Source organism: Arachis ipaensis, chromosome B01 (assembly GCF_000816755.2).
Source record: "Arachis ipaensis cultivar K30076 chromosome B01, Araip1.1, whole genome shotgun sequence".
NCBI lineage: Eukaryota > Viridiplantae > Streptophyta > Magnoliopsida > Fabales > Fabaceae > Arachis > Arachis ipaensis.
In genome coordinates, this window is record NC_029785.2 from 126,451,407 (window position 1) to 126,469,144 (window position 17,738).

Below are 17,738 nucleotides of genomic sequence, written 5' to 3' on the forward strand. Positions count from 1 at the left end.
GTTTGATTGATGCAATTACTTGCTCATCTTTCCATGCACTCCAGAGATTTTGGAATCCTTCTTCCTGTAATTGATATTTGTTAATATATTTCTAGTATATCTAGTATGTCTTAGTTAATGATAATTAGTACGTACCTGTTGCGTAAAACAAATATTCAAGTTCGTTGTCTTTATCTCTTGGCATATATTGATGAGCTCCTTTAAAATCAAATTGTCTATTAAAAAAATATAAGTCGTTAGTCCTCAATAAATTGAAGTCTGTATACAAAGATATATATATCAATGAAAAAAATTTAAAGATTAAAATTATATGTAGACTGAATTGTACCAAGAAGTAACTACACACACTTACTAAGAACATAAATTACCTGTGGGGAAGGTAACAATATTTCTTTGAAAACTACCTTTCTGGTAAATTCTCCACTTGTTCCATCTATTTTTCCTTCTTTGACTAAAATTTTTGTAGTTGACTGAGAAATACTTCGAGATAGAGCAACATATAATTGGCCATGGCTAAATACATGTTTATGGAGATAGATCCCTACTTTAGGAATGGTCTGTCCTTGTGATTTGTTTATTGTTATTGCAAAACTCAACCTTACAGGAAATTGCTTCCGGATAAGTATAAAAGGCAGTCCTGAATTTTCTGTTGTTTTGTGTTTTATCCGAGGCAAGAAAGCTCTTCTTCCACAGTGATGACCGGTTAAAATTTCTACGTCCAACATGTTTTGAAAAGTTCCACGACATAGTAACCTTGTACCATTGCATAAGCCGGCCTTAGGGTCTATGTTTCTCAATAACATCAGAGGTACACCTCTTTTTACCTTCAACACATGAGGTGGCAACCCGCCTGTAGAAACTGAGTTAAGGTATTCTTGTTGATATAAATTATTAGCATCTCCTTCTACCTCATCAAATGAGACTAAATTTCGTTCTTCTCCTGGAAACTGGTTGATAATTATATGTTGAGTTAAGAAATTAACTAAACTAATTAGTGATGACAAACATTATTTTTGGGCAAAATAAATAATTAGTGTTGATTATTTATATCTACTTATTAACTAATTGTTTATTATTGCAGGCCAAATTTCAATAGTCCAAATAGAATAAAAAGCAATCAGCAAGGATATTGGGCTGAAAGCAAAATTAAGAGTCCAAGGAAAAGCAAAGAAAGAAGTCAAAGAAATCAAATCGGGCCAAGCATACCAATACCCGATCCAAGCCCGATCTGGTTTCAGAAAAGCAAATCCCTCTCTTTTGCTTAACCAAAAGCAACGTTCATCTCTCTCTGACCAAGTCAAATCAGCTTCAGAAAAGTAAGAAAGAGAAAGAGAGAAAGAGAGAAGATTTCTATGGTTACTGTTTTATGGCTTTCGGTCAAGATGAGGAAGTCAGAGGGAAAGTTTTTACTCTAAGGTTTAAAGAGAAAAAGTGAATCTGTGGGTTGGTAAAACTCAAGGCTCAAGGTGTTGACCTTGGAAGAAGAACCCAGCAACATGCAAGGAGATAAATGAAGCTTGCTGTTCATTCAGAAGGCAAAGAGAGAAAATCAGAGTGTGAGAACAGTGTTCTGTTAAGGAGTTTCTCTACTTGGATAATGCTTTCTATCAAAGAAGCATTCGGCCAATACTGAAGAACTGCATCTGAGGTTTGCGAATCTGGTTTTGCACATAGCAAAGAGGCTGCTGATGAAGTCAATCTCCTTCATGTTTTACTGATTGTAATGTATTTTTCTAAGTTTATCTTTCTGTAATTTCTTGAGAGAAAAGACATTGTGAGAAAGCTTAAGAAAAACCCATGAGTGGAAAAAGGCTGAGAGATACACTTGAGAGAAAAGTCTAGAGTTATTTTCTGATTTTTTTAGGTTGATTAAGTGTCTTGTATCTTGTACCTGTAAGGTATCCCTTTCTTAGTTGGGTTAGCACTAAGAGTGATTAGTTAGGTATTAGCATAGCCAATGTCAAGTTAGGTTAGAACTTGAGTGTGAAAGGATTGGGTCAATCCTGTGAAATTGGTGTATGTAATACTGTTAAGTATAGTGAAATTCTTCCATAGTTGTGGAGGAGACTGGATGTAGGTTGCATAGCACAAGGCAACCGAACCAGGATACATGCTGGTGTTAGCTTTTCTCTTCTCTGCTGAGTTCTGTTTTCTGATATTCATGAGACAAAAATAAATTGTCTCATAAATTTCCACTGCTGAGTTCAAACAGAACCTAAATTCAAAGAGTGTTTTAAAAGGGTAATAACAACAACAAAAAGGAAGGCATAGATTCAACCCCCCTTCTCTAAGCCTACCACAACCTTCAATTATATCATTAAGCTGTTGCACATCATGATTTTTTGGCGTCAATACTGCCCTTTCTACCATGTAAGAAGCGTCCCACCCATGAGATTGTAAGTTTGGAAATATTTCTTCTATTAACTTGTGTAACGATGTTTCACCCTCCCACGGAATTGCCATATTTGCTTGTATCCGTACAAAGTCTTCATGTATGGTGGGCTCAATTCCATCACCAATGCGCATAAGATACTCAGCAAAAACATGATCATTAGAAGATCGCATATTTTTTCGCAAATGGAGAATTTTAGTGGAAGCCCATAAATGAGACTTAACTATAGAAGCTGAAATCATTTGTGACTTACTACCTTTCGGTACCACAGGCAGTACTTGGCGCAAATCTCCTCCCATCACCATCACTTTTCCTCCAAATGGCATATCGTTTGCTAATATATCTCTCAGAGTGTGATCTAATGATTGCACTGATTCTTTATTTGCCATAGGTGCTTCATCCCAGATGATTGCCGTTGTTTGTCTAATCAGCTTTGCAAGATCTGATTGTTTGCTTATGTTGCAAATGGATGATGGTTCTGCATTAATTGGGATCTTAAACCTAGAATGAGCTGTTCGACCCCCAGGCAATAATGTTGCGGCTATTCCTGATGATGCAGTTACCAAGATAATATGACCCTTATTTCTCAATTCTGCAATTATAGCTCTGTAAATAAATGTTTTGCCTGATCCTCCTAGCCCATCAACAAAGAACACTCCACTTTCTCTTCGATCAATTGTATTCATAATTCACTTGAAAGCTTTAGATTGGTCATTGTTCAATCTTGCTACGGAATACAGGTCTTCTCGGGGTACTTCGACAGACAGTTCTTCTTGGATAACTCTGGGTATTGAGTTGTCATTGTCATTTTCATGGGTTAAAGCTGGCAAATCGTATTGTGTAATCTGTTTTTCGTGCTGAAGAAGTATATCATTTATATCCCTGAGTAGCTGATTTGTGAACACTAAGGCTGTTGTGGTGCTGGCTGACGGATAATCATCTACCATATATGAAAAAAATTCATCCCATAAACTTTTTACATCTGTAGGCTCACAAAATATTAAGATGGTTGCAAACAACCTTCGTAAAGCACATGGCAATCGTAAAACAGAAGCCTCAACCAAACACGCACGGATGCAAATGTCACTCTCTAACAATCCTCGGTGTTGAGCAGATTGCTTGAAGGACGAATATTGGACCCCATTCACTGTTAGCAAGTCATCCCAACTGATTGGTCCTCTGACATTAGATAACAGAATACGCAAATAGAATTTTTCTCCTTTTGAAGGTGATACAGTATAAATTCGACCGATGGATCTTCTCTGTGTCTTGCGCCGACGCCATTCCTTTTCCTTGTTGTGCCAAGTGTAATACTCTAGAATTTCCCTGTACAGAAGATGCCTAGATTGTTGGTCCTCCTCACGATTTAGGACAAAGAACTCAGTGAGCATTGTTCTAGAGAAATAATCATCATTAAGTATTTCAGGAATGGTTTGGTGATCATAGAAGCTCACTTGATGTTGATTTGGAAAATGAATTTGTAACCTTTCCACTGATGGATATATTCGGTAAAGGTTAAATTTAAATATTCTCCAACATACCTCTGGAGCAGCGATCCATCTTGCATCAACAAACTGTTGGACCTCGTCAACATTAGAACCGTTATGAACTTCCATTGCAACCCGGTCTGGACCCTTGTAGCAATATTTGTAGAGATACTTTATACTCTTTATGCTACTACATATCTCAACATTAATATGGCAATCATACTTTAGTAGTAGCCAAGGGTTGTACGGAACTACCCATCTATTGTCAACTGTGACATTTTGGTTAATCGGTACTGGAGTGTCGAATCGTCACCTATATTGCGGATATGAGTCGTCACCTCTTCGTGTTTCTGCTGTGAACTCTTTTGGGTAGTTGCGTTTACATTGGCCATTTTTCATACAGGGCGAAGATTGATCAAGTGTTCCGCAAGGACCATGAATCATATGTTTTAGCACTGCATCATGTAGGTGTGGTTCCACTTCTTTAGATGGTATCTCTGCACGTACCAAACTATCATAATGCTCTGGGTCAATTAACTTGTCATTGTTCTCTAAGATTAGCAACATATGTACATGTGGCAATCCTCTTTTTTAAAATTTAGTGACATAAATATAGCTCTTCACCTTTCCCAAGACACCCTTAGTAATTACATCCTCTTTCAGCTGTTCAAATTTGGCTCGAAAAATTCTTGTTGTTAGATCTGGACGATCTTGTGGAGTTTGAACTGGGTTGAGTTCTGAAGTTATTTCAGTCCAAGATGGATTGCATGTCATTGAAAGAAAAATATCTGGCTTGCCCTCTTTAAGAACAATCGCCATTCCATCTTGATATCGTTGGGTCATGTCACGACGGCTACCAATGAACGACGATGGTAATATTGTTCTTTTTCTTCCAACATTTTCTGAAGACAAATATATAGAGAAATATTATTAGTTTTAATAATTATTTTGGGTAATTCTTAATGATTTACGAAGTAGCAATTAGATACAATATTTACCTACATTGGTTTCTCCTGTGTGTAAAGCATCTTGTAAGTCTTGATATAATTCAGCCCGTAATTTCTTCTGTCTATTTCGAACCCATCTTAACTTTTCGGTTTCAATTTTCACATAGTTATCAACAACATATTGTTGTAGTAATCGTCCTGCTTGCAATACGGTGGAATGATCATCGGGGCGGATCTACAAATTTTTAAGAATTTGCAAAAAAGATTAGATACATTGAACAATTTTTTTTTCAGAATTTTATTGAAGTATATACCGCGTAGGAAATGGGAATTTGTACCTGGAGCATATAGCTATTATATGTTCGGCATGATACTTTGCCGCTACTTTGACTTCGGATATTGATATCCCATCCATGAGTTCCAAATGGAAAAAGAAGAGGATATTGTTGTGGATCGTAATAGCCAACGAATTCCTGAATCCTTTGTAGGCTACCAGCATGAGTTTACACCTTAATATCTCGCCCACGAATCATTGTTTCAACGTCATCACCAACAATTATAGCTGCTACCTGCGACGCAGTTGGAAGACTATATTGTGGCTGATTAGCAGGTCGCTCTCTAATGACCAAACTACACTCATGTACATCTGACCGTTGTGCAAGCTGGCGAAACACATGGAGAAAAGGATTATACCGGTGTAGCAATTGTTGTAACTTGAAAACTAATGTTTCATGTAGTTGTGTGTTCTCCAGCATCCTATTCTGCAACTCATGGTCAGTATCATATATGTACAGTTGCAAAAACCGTGACCGCGTGCCCTGATCCGGATGAAATCCCCCTATATTGTGATATATTGAGTCTTGAGCACGAAATGTATATATACCACGACCTGTTATAGCCATTTGTTCGTCTATGTGCACACCACACGAAGTGAAGAAAAATACATGATTGTATCCACGAATATGTTTTCTAAAATGGTTTCCTTCTGCAGAGGGGTCCAAAAATATTTCAAGCAATTCCTGAGGAGCATTTACTCGGGGAAGAGAGACTTTTCCCCCATTACAGCACATCTCGAACATCTCATGGTGAAATAGACGTGCGCTACAGTAATGACATGTCCTTGGGATTGGTAGCGGAGTTCGAATTATTGTTGCATCCTCTTGAAAATTTCGAGCACAATTATGGGATGCTCGAACATTTTGTCTAATTTCTGTACTCGTATAAAATTAACATATATTTGGTTACATTCATAATGAAAATCAGAAAATGATGAAGTTTGTAACAACTAAAAAAATAGTTCTTTGTTGATTATAAATACAAAGAATTACTTCAATTATAGTGGTTATCATAAAAAAGAGATAAGTAGCTATCAAATATTTAAGTGATGTTTCAATAATTTTTTTTAACTTTGTTACATTGTATAATATTGTGATGTTGTTTGACTTTATTTTTTTAAATTTTGTTATTCAGATGTATTTAACAACTTTAATTATAAAATATTTTATTTTATTCTTTATAAAGATGTTTTGTATTCATTAAATAAATGTTTTTATTCTTTTAATTATAAAGAAATATTATTTATTCTGTAGCAATATAGTTTTATTCTTTTTTTAATAAAATCATTTTATTTAAAACCTTTTATTCGAAACTATTATAACAAAGTTAAAATCACATACCATCTATAACAACATTATATTATTCTAAATGTTTATTATTTTCTTGTTCCATTATATGTTTTTGTTTATATGGTAACACTATGTTTATCATGGATTATTTTTTTTAGATTAAATAGTCAATACAATATAGTTTGAGTCTGAAATAAATAATTTTTTTTTAAAAATGCTTTCTTTATATATCATAAATTTTTTTTTTTGCATAAAGTTCTTTGTTCATCAATTGTCTTATAGCATTTTTAGTTAATTATCTTATATAGGGTATGACAATTTTTGCTTTTGGCCAAATTTTTTAGCTTGTATGTTTTGTTTCATGTTTTTTAAATGTTTAGATATTACTGGTCGAAATAATACAATACATGACGATAGTATTGGTTCATATTTTATTTGTTCTATTACTTCTAATAATTTTTATTTTGTATGCTTTCGCCTAAAGTTATCATTTTATTTTTTACTATTTATTTTATTTCTTAAAATATATTTTATTTAATTATTTTATGTTGTCATATTTGTGTGAATTATAATAAAATAATTCAACAAAATACAAAATTTTTTAAATTAATTTTTTTTCGTTTTCGCTAAAGTTTCCATATTTTTCATTTTGATTGACAAATAAATATTTTAAGTATTATATTGGTTTTTATAAAAAAATTTTGTATAGATTTTAATGTTTTTTTTGTTAGGCACGGACACTCTTTTTTGATAATTGATTCTTGTAATGATCTTAAATAAATAAATTTTTTAACATTTTATTTAATTATTTTATTTTGTCATGTTTGTGTGAATTATAACAGAATGATTTAACAAAATATAAAATTTTTTAAATTACCTATTTTTTTGTTTTTACTAAATTTTACATATTTTTTATTTTAATTGGCAAATAAATATTTTAAGAATTTTGTTGGTTTTTATAAATTTTTTTTGTGTATAGATTTTAATTTTTTTTTGTTAGGCACTGGCACTCTTTTTTAAAAATTGGTTCTTGTAATGATCTCAAATAAATAATTTTTTTAACACCAATTATGCTCACACTTAATTTTTACTATGAATATATTAATATGCTAACATATAAGGATAAAATAATATTTTGTTTATAAATTTATTTACCTATTAAAATTATGTCACAATACTAAATATATAAAGAAAAAAAAATACAATACTAACCAGTTACATTTGCTTCACGTTTACTGTTTTGATCAGATCTATTTCTATGAATTTCTGATAGTATGTAAAAAGAATACATCAACAAAATTATAAATTTGTTCATTAAATTAAGTCTGTACAATATCAGTGGTAATTGAGAGGTTACTTTTAAAGAAACAAATCATACAAAATTAAATTGATTAGAAGTAATAGAATACGTAGAATACCCATTAATATCATAATTATCCAAACTCTGAATAATTAAAAAGAATAGATAGTGACCGTAAAATACAAATACATTATAGGCAGTTTGAGTTCCTGTAAAAAGTTACCATTTGAAAAATAATTCAAGTGTAACCGTATAATAGATTTATTAAGTGAAGAAATTATCATTTATTTTTTACAATGTTATATATATTTATTAAAAATATTTTAACCTTTTTTGTGTATTAAATAAAACGTTTAAAAGAATTGTAGAATATTAAAAAAGATATGAAATGTAAAATTCTATTAGATATTAATTGGACCATTATTATTACGAGCATCTGAATAATAGCAATCATATTATTGGAACGATAATAATGTATTTTAAATGATTATATTTTACAGTGTTTAATTTTTTTTTAGAGATAAATAATTCGTGAATATAAAAATTATATTAAATTGGTAGCATAATAATTATATTAAAAATAGTAAATTTATCAATTTAAATTTATGTAGTGAAGAAATTAATACTTCTGATATATCTATTTTTGATAAGGAAAAGTATAAAAAAATATCGAAATACTAATTATTTTTGTTATACAGTGAAAAAATTTAAGTTACAATTATATTATTAAACACATATATCTAATATGTTGTGTTATATATGAATGGATGCCCATTTAATACATTGTGACTTTCTTCACAATGTTGGGCAGCTAACTTTTCCAATAGAGAATTTTAATTTCTCAAGAAAGATTAAGCTTTATGAAGCTTTGAAAAAGAATACATTGTACAAGTATAAATAGAAGGAGGGTCTTAAGTATAGTACGTACAACAAATAATATTAATGTATATATATAAATTATTATTGAGCTAATTATATAGAGTCTTCCATTTACGTATTTTATTTACATCTTCCTTATTTATTTAGTTGTTTTACAACACGTTATCAGCATGAGACTCTGATCAAATTTTTAGGAAGACTCAGGTAACAAATTTTTATTATGTCGAAACTCTCTCATCTTGAATTCAATGCTCTTGATATATCTAGAAACAATTATTTATCATGGATATTAGATGCTGAAATCCATCTTGATTCAATGGATCTTGGAGATACCATTAAGGCTGAAAATAATGCATCCCAGAAGGATAAAGCCAAAGCCATGATTTTTCTTCATCGTCATCTTGACGAAGGATTGAAAAATGAATATCTCACATTAAAAGATCCTGCAGATCTTTGGAAAGACCTTGAAAAAAGGTATAATCATCAAAAAACGGTGATACTTCCTCAAGCTCGATATGAATGGACACACTTGCGTCTACAAGATTTTAAATCTATAAATGAATATAATTCTGCAATGTTTCGAATCACCTCACGAATGAAATTATGTGGGGAAAAGATAACTGATCATGATATGTTGGAGAAAACTTTCTCAACTTTCCATGCCTCGAATGTGCTCCTATAGCAGCAGTATCAAGAAAAAGGGTTTAAAAAATATTCTGAGTTAATTTCTTGCCTTCTTGTTGCTGAACGCAACAATGAGTTGTTATTGAAAAATCATGAAGCGCGCCCAGCTGGCGCTGTCCCATTTCCTGAAGTAAATGCAGCAAACTACCCTAGAAGAGGTAAATGGCAAGGTTTTAATAACAAGAAAAATTATGGAAGAAAAAAGAATTATATTCAAAAGAGAGTATCTCACCAGAAGTGGGATAAAGAAAGAAATATCGGGTAGAGTAAATCAACAGAGGATAAGTGTTTCTGTTGTGGTGGAAAGGGCCATTGGTCACGTACCTGTCGTACCCCAAGGCACCTAGTCGATCTTTATCAGGCATCTTTGAAAAAGGATGACAAAGGAAAGGAAACAAATTTTGGAAGATGTATGCCTTGCGGATAGTGCAAGTTCGCACACTATTCTCAAAAGTGATATATATTTTACCCATCTTGTGCTAAAAGAAGAGTATGTTAATACTATCATTGGCTCCGGCAATGTGATAGAAGGCTCCAGAAGAGCTATAATTTTGTTTCCTGGAGGAACAAAATTCATAATAAATAATGCACTGTTGTGAGGTATCTTGAGATACAAACTGGTGATGTGTTTAAAGCCCGGTTTGCGGATTGTCATTTTGATGAATCAAAATTTCCAACATTAGGGGGAGAGAATAAGCTTCCTGAAAAGGAACTTAAGTGGAATGCATCATCATTGATGCATTTAGATCCTCGATCAGTGCAATGTGAACTAGAAGTTCAAAAGATTATACATTTGCAAAGAATAGCAAATGAATTGCCTGATGCATTTTCTGATACAAAGAGGATAACCAAATCTTATATACCAGCGGAAAATGCTCCAATTCGAATTGATGTCCCAGTAGGACAAATAGCCACTGAAGCAAATACACGCCAGAAGCGTGGCAGGCCTGTCGGTTCCAAAGATAAAAATCTTCGAAAGAGAAAAGAGGTAAATATTCCTATGGAAAAAGACATAGTAAAGACACCTGCAGTTATCCAAAATTCTGATATAACGCCAGAAGACGTTCAGGTACCTAAAAATTGTGAAAATGACGAGATCTCGATAAATTATGTCTTTACAGGAGAGAAATGGGACCGAAATAAGACAATTATCAATAAAATATTTGCATATAATATGGCATTAACTATCATGCATGAGAGTAAGGATCTTGAGCCAAGATCAGTTGAAGAATGTCGACAAAGGAATGATTGGCCAAAATGGAAAGAAGCCATGGAGGCTGAATTAGACTCACTTGCAAAACGTGAAGTCTTTGGGCCTGTAGTTCGTACACCAGAAGATGTAAAACCTGTTGGATATAGGTGGGTATTTGTGAGAAAACGAAATGAGAAAAATGAAGTTGTGCGCTATAAAGCCCGACTTGTGGCACAAGGCTTCTCACAAAGGCCCGGTATAGATTATGAAGAAACGTATTCCCCTGTAGTGGATGCGATAACATTGCGTTATTTAGTCAATTTATCTGCATATCATAAACTGCATATGCATTTAATGGATGTGGTAACAGTCTACTTATACGGCTCATTAGATCGGGATATCTATATGAAAGTCCTTGAAGGACTAAAGATATCTAAACCATCGAATGAATATTCACAAGGTTTATACTCAGTCAAATTGCAAAGATCTTTATATGGTCTAAAGCAATCTGGACGAATGTGGTATAATCGTCTTACTAAGTATCTGGCCAAAAACGGATTCAAGAATGATGATATCTGCCCCTGTGTTTTCATAAAGAAAACTGCATCTGGATTTATTATTATTGCTGTGTACGTTGATGATTTAAATATCATTGGGACTCCTGAAGAGATTCCAACAATTATAAAAACCCTAAAAGAAGAGTTTGAGATGAAAGATCTTGGAAAGACTAAGTTTTGTCTCGGCCTGCAGATCGAGCATATAAAAAGTGGGATCTTTATTCATCAAGCAACATACACAGAGAAGATCTTGAAGAGATTTTATATGGATAAGTCACATCCATTAAGGGCCCGTTTGGGAAACTCTAGAAGTAGCTTTTTTTAACTTTTGACTTATGAAAAGTAGTAGTATTAATGTGTGCAATTTTCAAAACCAAATTGCAACTTTCTAAGAAGCTATTTTGGAGCTTATAGAGAAGTTAAAAAAAATGACTTCTCTCATAATACTTCTACTTTTCATTACATTTCTATAAAATAAGCACTTTTAGAGTTAAAAATTCAAACACAAAATAACTTATTTATAAGTTACTTTTAACAGAGTCATTTATTGTTTAAGTTATTTTATCAAAAGGAGCTTAATTAAGTTGGTTATCCAAATTGGGCCTAAGTACTCCAATGATCGTAAGATCTTTGGATGTGAAAAAGGATCAATTCCGTCCTAAAGAAGAAAATGAAGATATCCTTGGTCCTGAAGTACCATCTTAGTGCCATTGGAGCGCTAATGTATCTTGCTAATAATACACGACCTGATATATCATTTGCTGTGAATTTACTAGCAATGTATAGTTCCTCTCCAACCAGAAGACATTGGAGTGGAGTCAAACAAATCTTTCGATATCTTCATGGAACGGTTGATATGGGATTGCTTTATCCCTATGGATCCAAGTCACAACTAGTTGGCTATGCAGATGCCGGATACTTGTCTGATCCACATAAAGGGAGATCTCAAACAGGATACCTGTTTACATATGGTGGAACAGCTATATCATGGAGATCCACGAAACAGACGATTGCTGCAACATCCTCTAATCATGCCGAAATACTAGCGATTCATGAAGCAAGTCGCGAGTGTTTTTGGCTCCGAGTTTGATCCAATATATTCTGTCATCATGTGGACTGATTGATCATAAGATAGCTCCAACTGTCCTGTTTGAAGACAATACAGCATGCATTGCTCAACTTAAGGGTGGATACATCAAAGGTGATAGAACAAAGCATATTTCTCCCAAATTCTTCTTCACTCATGATCTTCAAAATCAAGGGACAATTGATGTCCAACAGATCTGCTTAAGTGACAATCTGGCAGATTTATTTACAAAGTCACTCCCAAAATCCTCCTTTGAAAAATTGGTACATGAGATTGGGATGCGCTGATTTCGAGACATTAAATGATTTCGGCAAGAGGGGGAGACTGTACTCTTTTTTCCTTGGTCAGGTTTTTTTTCCATTGGATTTTTCTTGACAAGGTTTTTAATGAGGCAGTCCCATCACAAAGGATATTGTACTCTTTTTCCTTCACTAAGGTTTTTCCCACAGGGTTTTCCTTTAGTAAGGTTTTAGCGAGGCAATAATCCTAAATGGTCATCCAAGGGGGAGTGTTGTGATATATATGAATGGATGCCCATTTAATACATTGTGACTTTCTTCACAATGTTGGGCGGCTAGCTTTTCCAATAAAGAATTTCAATTTCTCAAGAAAGACTAAGCTTTATGAAGCTTTAAAAAAGAATACATTGTACAAGTATAAATAGAAGGAGGGTCTGAAGTATAGTACGTACAACAAATAATATTAATGTATATATATAAATTATTATTGAGCTAATTATATAGAGTCTTCCATTTACATATTTTATTTACATCTTTCTTATTTATTTAGTTGTTTTACAACATAATATAATTTTTTTAATAATGATGAAAATTTTATTATTAACATGAAAATAATGTATGTTGACAATTTAAGAGTACATTCGGTAGATAAATTACAGATAAATAATACTAAGAGGACATTAACATAGAGATATTGTAGAAATAATTCAAATTAAATGGCAAATTAAATTGTAGAAAAGAATTTAAAAAATATATACCAGAATTATTTACTAAAATTTAATAACAAATATATTATTAAATATTGAACATATATATTTTTCTTATAATAATACAGTTATAAAAATTGTTTGGCAATATAATATGAATCAGTTTCGCTTTTATTATGAGTATCTAAATATTTAAAAAATTTATTCTTAACATGAAAATAATATAGGCTGAGAATTTAAGAGTACTTTCGGTAGAGTACAGTAACATAGATATATTGTAGAAATAATTCAAATTAAATGGCGAATTAAATTGTAGAAAAAAGGTTAAAAAAATATACCAGAATTATCTATTAAGTTTTTTTTGTTACAGAGTTAATAAATTTAATAACAAGATTATAATGATGTAAAGTACATTTAAGATTTGAAATAATATAATAATATTATTTAGGCCAACAATAAAAAAATTATTGAATCAAAATTTAAGAAAAAATAAATTATTATTAATTAAATAGATATAAATATAAGATTCCTACCCATATTTGGATCGTTTGGTATATTACTTGAACCAGCTCCGGTGTTATTGTGAGTATCTGTAGATGTAAAAAATCATTATTAAGATGAAAATAATGTAATTTGATAATTTAAGGGTACACTCAAGAAATAAATTATACATAATTGGTACGTACTAAGAGTCCAATAACATAGATATATCGTAAAAAAAATTCATATTAAATGATAAACTAACAATATAAATTTATTAATGAGAATTATAACTTAAGAGTACCTGATATAGAGTATTGTTGAGGAGGTATATTTGTGATATCTTGTAATGGTGTTGCCATGTTAGTTGGTCCTATCGATTTGTTTTTCTCGTCTAATACTCTCTCGGTAACTGGCACGCCTTCTGTCAAGGTGTTGCTGCCTCTGTTCTTCACTCATATTTTGTCTTCGTTGTCTGGCATAGTCTTGTCAAGTTTGTCGACCACTTCCACGTGAATTTTCCATTGGTATGTTGTCAACTATAATTAATCAAAGAAACATATAAAAACAGTTATACACTTTTATTTAATGACGAAAAATAAATTACAGTAAATTTTACATTATATTTAGGCGAAGTGAGAAGAATGCAGGAGAAGATAGAGGAGAAATGAAGGAAATTTTTTCTATTATGGAGAGATATGGAGTAACCAGTGAAGTGAGAGAGATTAAAGGAAAAATTGGGAATAATACAATTGACGCAGGAACTGATGTGAGAGAAATTAACTGATGCAGTAGTGGGAATTAAGTAGTAGAATTCTGTAACTGATGCAGTAACGTGATTTGAGAGAAATTAACGTGGAGAAGTTATATTGAGGTGAACGTGGATGAAAATGAAGTAGTAAAATGCTGTAACTGTAAGTAAGTTATTAAAAAGGATAAAAATGGAAAGAAAAATTGGACACCAAAAATGGGTTTTCCCATTATATATTGTTATAGATAATAATAATATTAATATAGACCAGTAAACCAGAACGATAAATTTAAAAATTTTCTATCTCTCTTTATATAGTGTTTCACTTTAAGTAACTATTTTAAATGGATAGTATTCAAATGACTAACAAAATAATAAAAAGATTTGCATTAGATTATGAAAATTAATCTCATCCTTATAATACAATGGCATTATTTCAAAATATGTAAAATAAAATAATAAAGTACACTTAAATTAATGTGCAAAATAAAATAAATGTGAAACTTAGATAGTAGCAATCAAACATGAATAGCAATGGTTGCTTTTTGTCCCAAGGTACTATATTAAATTGTGACTTAAATTTATAATTATTAGTTAAAAAACTTACAATTATGTATTTTTTATTATTTTAGTTAAAAATAATATATTTTGATATTATTTTTTAGGATGACTGACATCAAATTTTGATAATTTGAAACAAAATTTTAAATGCTTTATGTCTTATTTCTTTTAATAAAACTTCAACAACTCATAAAAGTTAACAGAATAGATGGTTATAAATCAAAGTGATAGACAATATTAAAAGTTGCAATAATAATATTCGGTGATAATTAATTACAGTCGAGTGAAGAGAAGGTGGAAAGAGAAGAAAAAAATGAGAAAGGAGAACAAGGTAATATAATAATGGCGATGAGACAATACCAAGTACGTGTATAGAGAATAATAATAAGAAAAAAGTGTTTGATATAGTAAGGGAATATAATAAAAATATAAATTAATAATTTTGAAAAAATAACAAAATTAAAGATAATTTAAAAAATTAAATATAAAATTAAAATATTTTTTATCAATTGAAATTATGCCTGAAGATAAATAGTATTTTAAATATGAATTTTTATCTCGATTTTAAATTAAATACTCTTAAAAATAAATAACAAAACTTAATAACGTTTATAAATAGTTAATTTGTAAATAATGTTTCAAATTTTTATTTTGATTTTGTTACCCATAATAACAACATAATAAATTTGTTTAATATCTTATTTAATCTAAATTTATAAATTTTATACATTCTAAAAGTTAATTTGATAATTTGGGTAAAAATTTTAAATGCTTTATGTCTTACTTCTTTTAGCGAAACTTTAACAACTCATAAAAGTTAACATAATAGATGGTTATAAATCGAAGTGATAAACAAGATTAAAAGTTGCGATAATAATCCTTGGTGATAATTAATTACGGTCGGCTGAAGAGAAGATGGAAGGAGAAAGAAAAAATGAGAAAGGAGAACAAGGAAATATAATAATGGCGATGAGACAATGACAAGTATGTGTTTAGAGAATAATAGTAAGAGAAAGAATAGTGTTTAATATAGTAAGGGGATATAATAAAAATATAAATTAATAATTTTGAAAAAAAAATGAAATTAAAGAAAATTTAAAAAATTAAAAATAAAATTAAAAAGAAAAATAAAATATTTTTTAATAATTGGAATTATGCATGAAGATAAAGAGTCTTTTAAATATAAATTTTTATCTCAGCCTGAAATTAAATACTATTAAAAATAAATAATTAAACTTAATAACGTTTATAAATAGTTAATTTATAAATAATATTTTTAAATTTTTATTTTGATTTTGTTACACATAATTTTTAATTGAATAATGTTGAAGTGTTTATATAATTAATTTTATGGTCAATAAATCTGACGGTTTTTCAAGATTCGAGAAGTTATTGATAAGAAGATGTATGATGAATTATGAATGAATTTTTATACTCTCCTATTTTGACTATTAATTATTCTTATAGTTTGATATTTAAAAACGAAAAAAATAAGCATTCTGATTTCTTCTATTTTTCACTATTTATAAAAAAATGAAGGCCTCTTTATATTCAGATTCATATTTTGACCTACCACTTAAAAAAGATGAAGACAAATATAAATATCCATGATATTTAAGTAAAAATTATCTTTTATAAATAACTAACATGTATTTTAGTTTATATATACTCTTTTTGAATCAGGATAATGTTATTATTATTATTTTTTAAATTATATTTTTTCTGATAATATATATACCTCTTTATTGTGAGTTTTTATAATTTAATATTTTAAAAATTTTTCACAATAATTTTAATTTTAATAAAATATGATATAAATAAGGTCACGTTAATATTAAAATAAAAATACTTATCTAATTAAAATAAAAAAATACTTATTTAATAAATTTAAAGAATGAATAATATATTAACAAAAAAATAATAAAAAAGCGGCTGAACATGCATGATAGTGCCTGTTGAGCCGCTAGTGATCGGTATGCAAAATTAAACTCTATAAATAATATTAGAAGCCTTGTAAGTGTAACTTTTTTTTTTTTATTTTCATTGTATTTCACTATTTTGTGTAGAAAGCCCATTGCAATGACGCTATAGACGTTACATACTTAATAATGGGCGTCACGAAGCCCAATCCTAAATTGGGGCGAATGGGAGAGAAAGAGAAGAGCGTGGCGCCATCTCTCTCTTGTTGAGTGTTGACAGTTGACGTTATCCTCTATTTCTGTTCTCCTTTCTTTTCTTCACTCGTCTACAAACACCACCCACACTCTTGACTCCTTGTTCCATTTCCATTTCCAGATGCTACACTCTCATCTTCATCTTCATCTCCACTTGCCTTCATCGTACTCCACTCCATTCCTTTTCCCTTATCACTCTCCAACATTCCCCTTCGCCACATCAAGAAGAAATTCTTACTCTCTCAGATTCCGCAGCACAAGCTTCAATCATGGCCGCACCATCATCAGGAACGAAACCGAACTGCAGCTGCAAAACCACAACCCAACCAAGCCACAGCAAGTAAACAGAGCTTACCCTTTCCACGAAATCGAGCCCAAGTGGCAGCGCTATTGGGAGCAGAATCGCACTTTTCGAACCCCCGATGACGACATTGACACCTCCAAGCCCAAATATTACGTTCTCGACATGTTCCCTTACCCCAGGTTTTGAACTCTTTGACTCTAGCCACTTTCTCCGAGCGTCAAGCTCGATTCTTTTTTTCTCATGAAATATGGTTTTGCAGTGGAGCGGGGCTACACGTTGGGCATCCTCTGGGGTACACCGCCACTGACATTCTTGCAAGGTATAAACGGATGAAGGGTTATAATGTGTTGCATCCAATGGGTTGGGATGCGT

At 31.2% G+C, this 17,738-nt stretch overlaps 2 protein-coding genes and 1 pseudogene across 2 annotated transcripts in view; 1 reads left to right on the top strand and 2 right to left on the bottom strand.

Moving 5' to 3' along the window:
• Positions 244-5,173, bottom strand: LOC107613066 (annotated as a pseudogene).
• LOC107613060 lies at positions 5,301-13,938 on the bottom strand. Its single transcript, XM_021111889.1, has 4 exons — positions 13,881-13,938; positions 13,630-13,686; positions 5,693-6,036; positions 5,301-5,488 (listed from the first exon to the last, which is right to left on the bottom strand). Exons 1-4 carry the CDS (start codon positions 13,936-13,938, stop codon positions 5,330-5,332), a joined length of 618 nt encoding a protein of 205 aa, XP_020967548.1. The 3' UTR covers positions 5,301-5,329.
• Positions 17,040-17,738, top strand: part of LOC107636442 (leucine--tRNA ligase, chloroplastic/mitochondrial) — a gene marked incomplete in the record, with an annotated part of 9,050 nt that continues 8,351 nt past the window's right edge. The window contains 2 exon segments of the mRNA XM_021103901.1: positions 17,040-17,545; positions 17,626-17,738. Coding sequence (XP_020959560.1) covers positions 17,184-17,545; positions 17,626-17,738 — 475 coding nt within the window.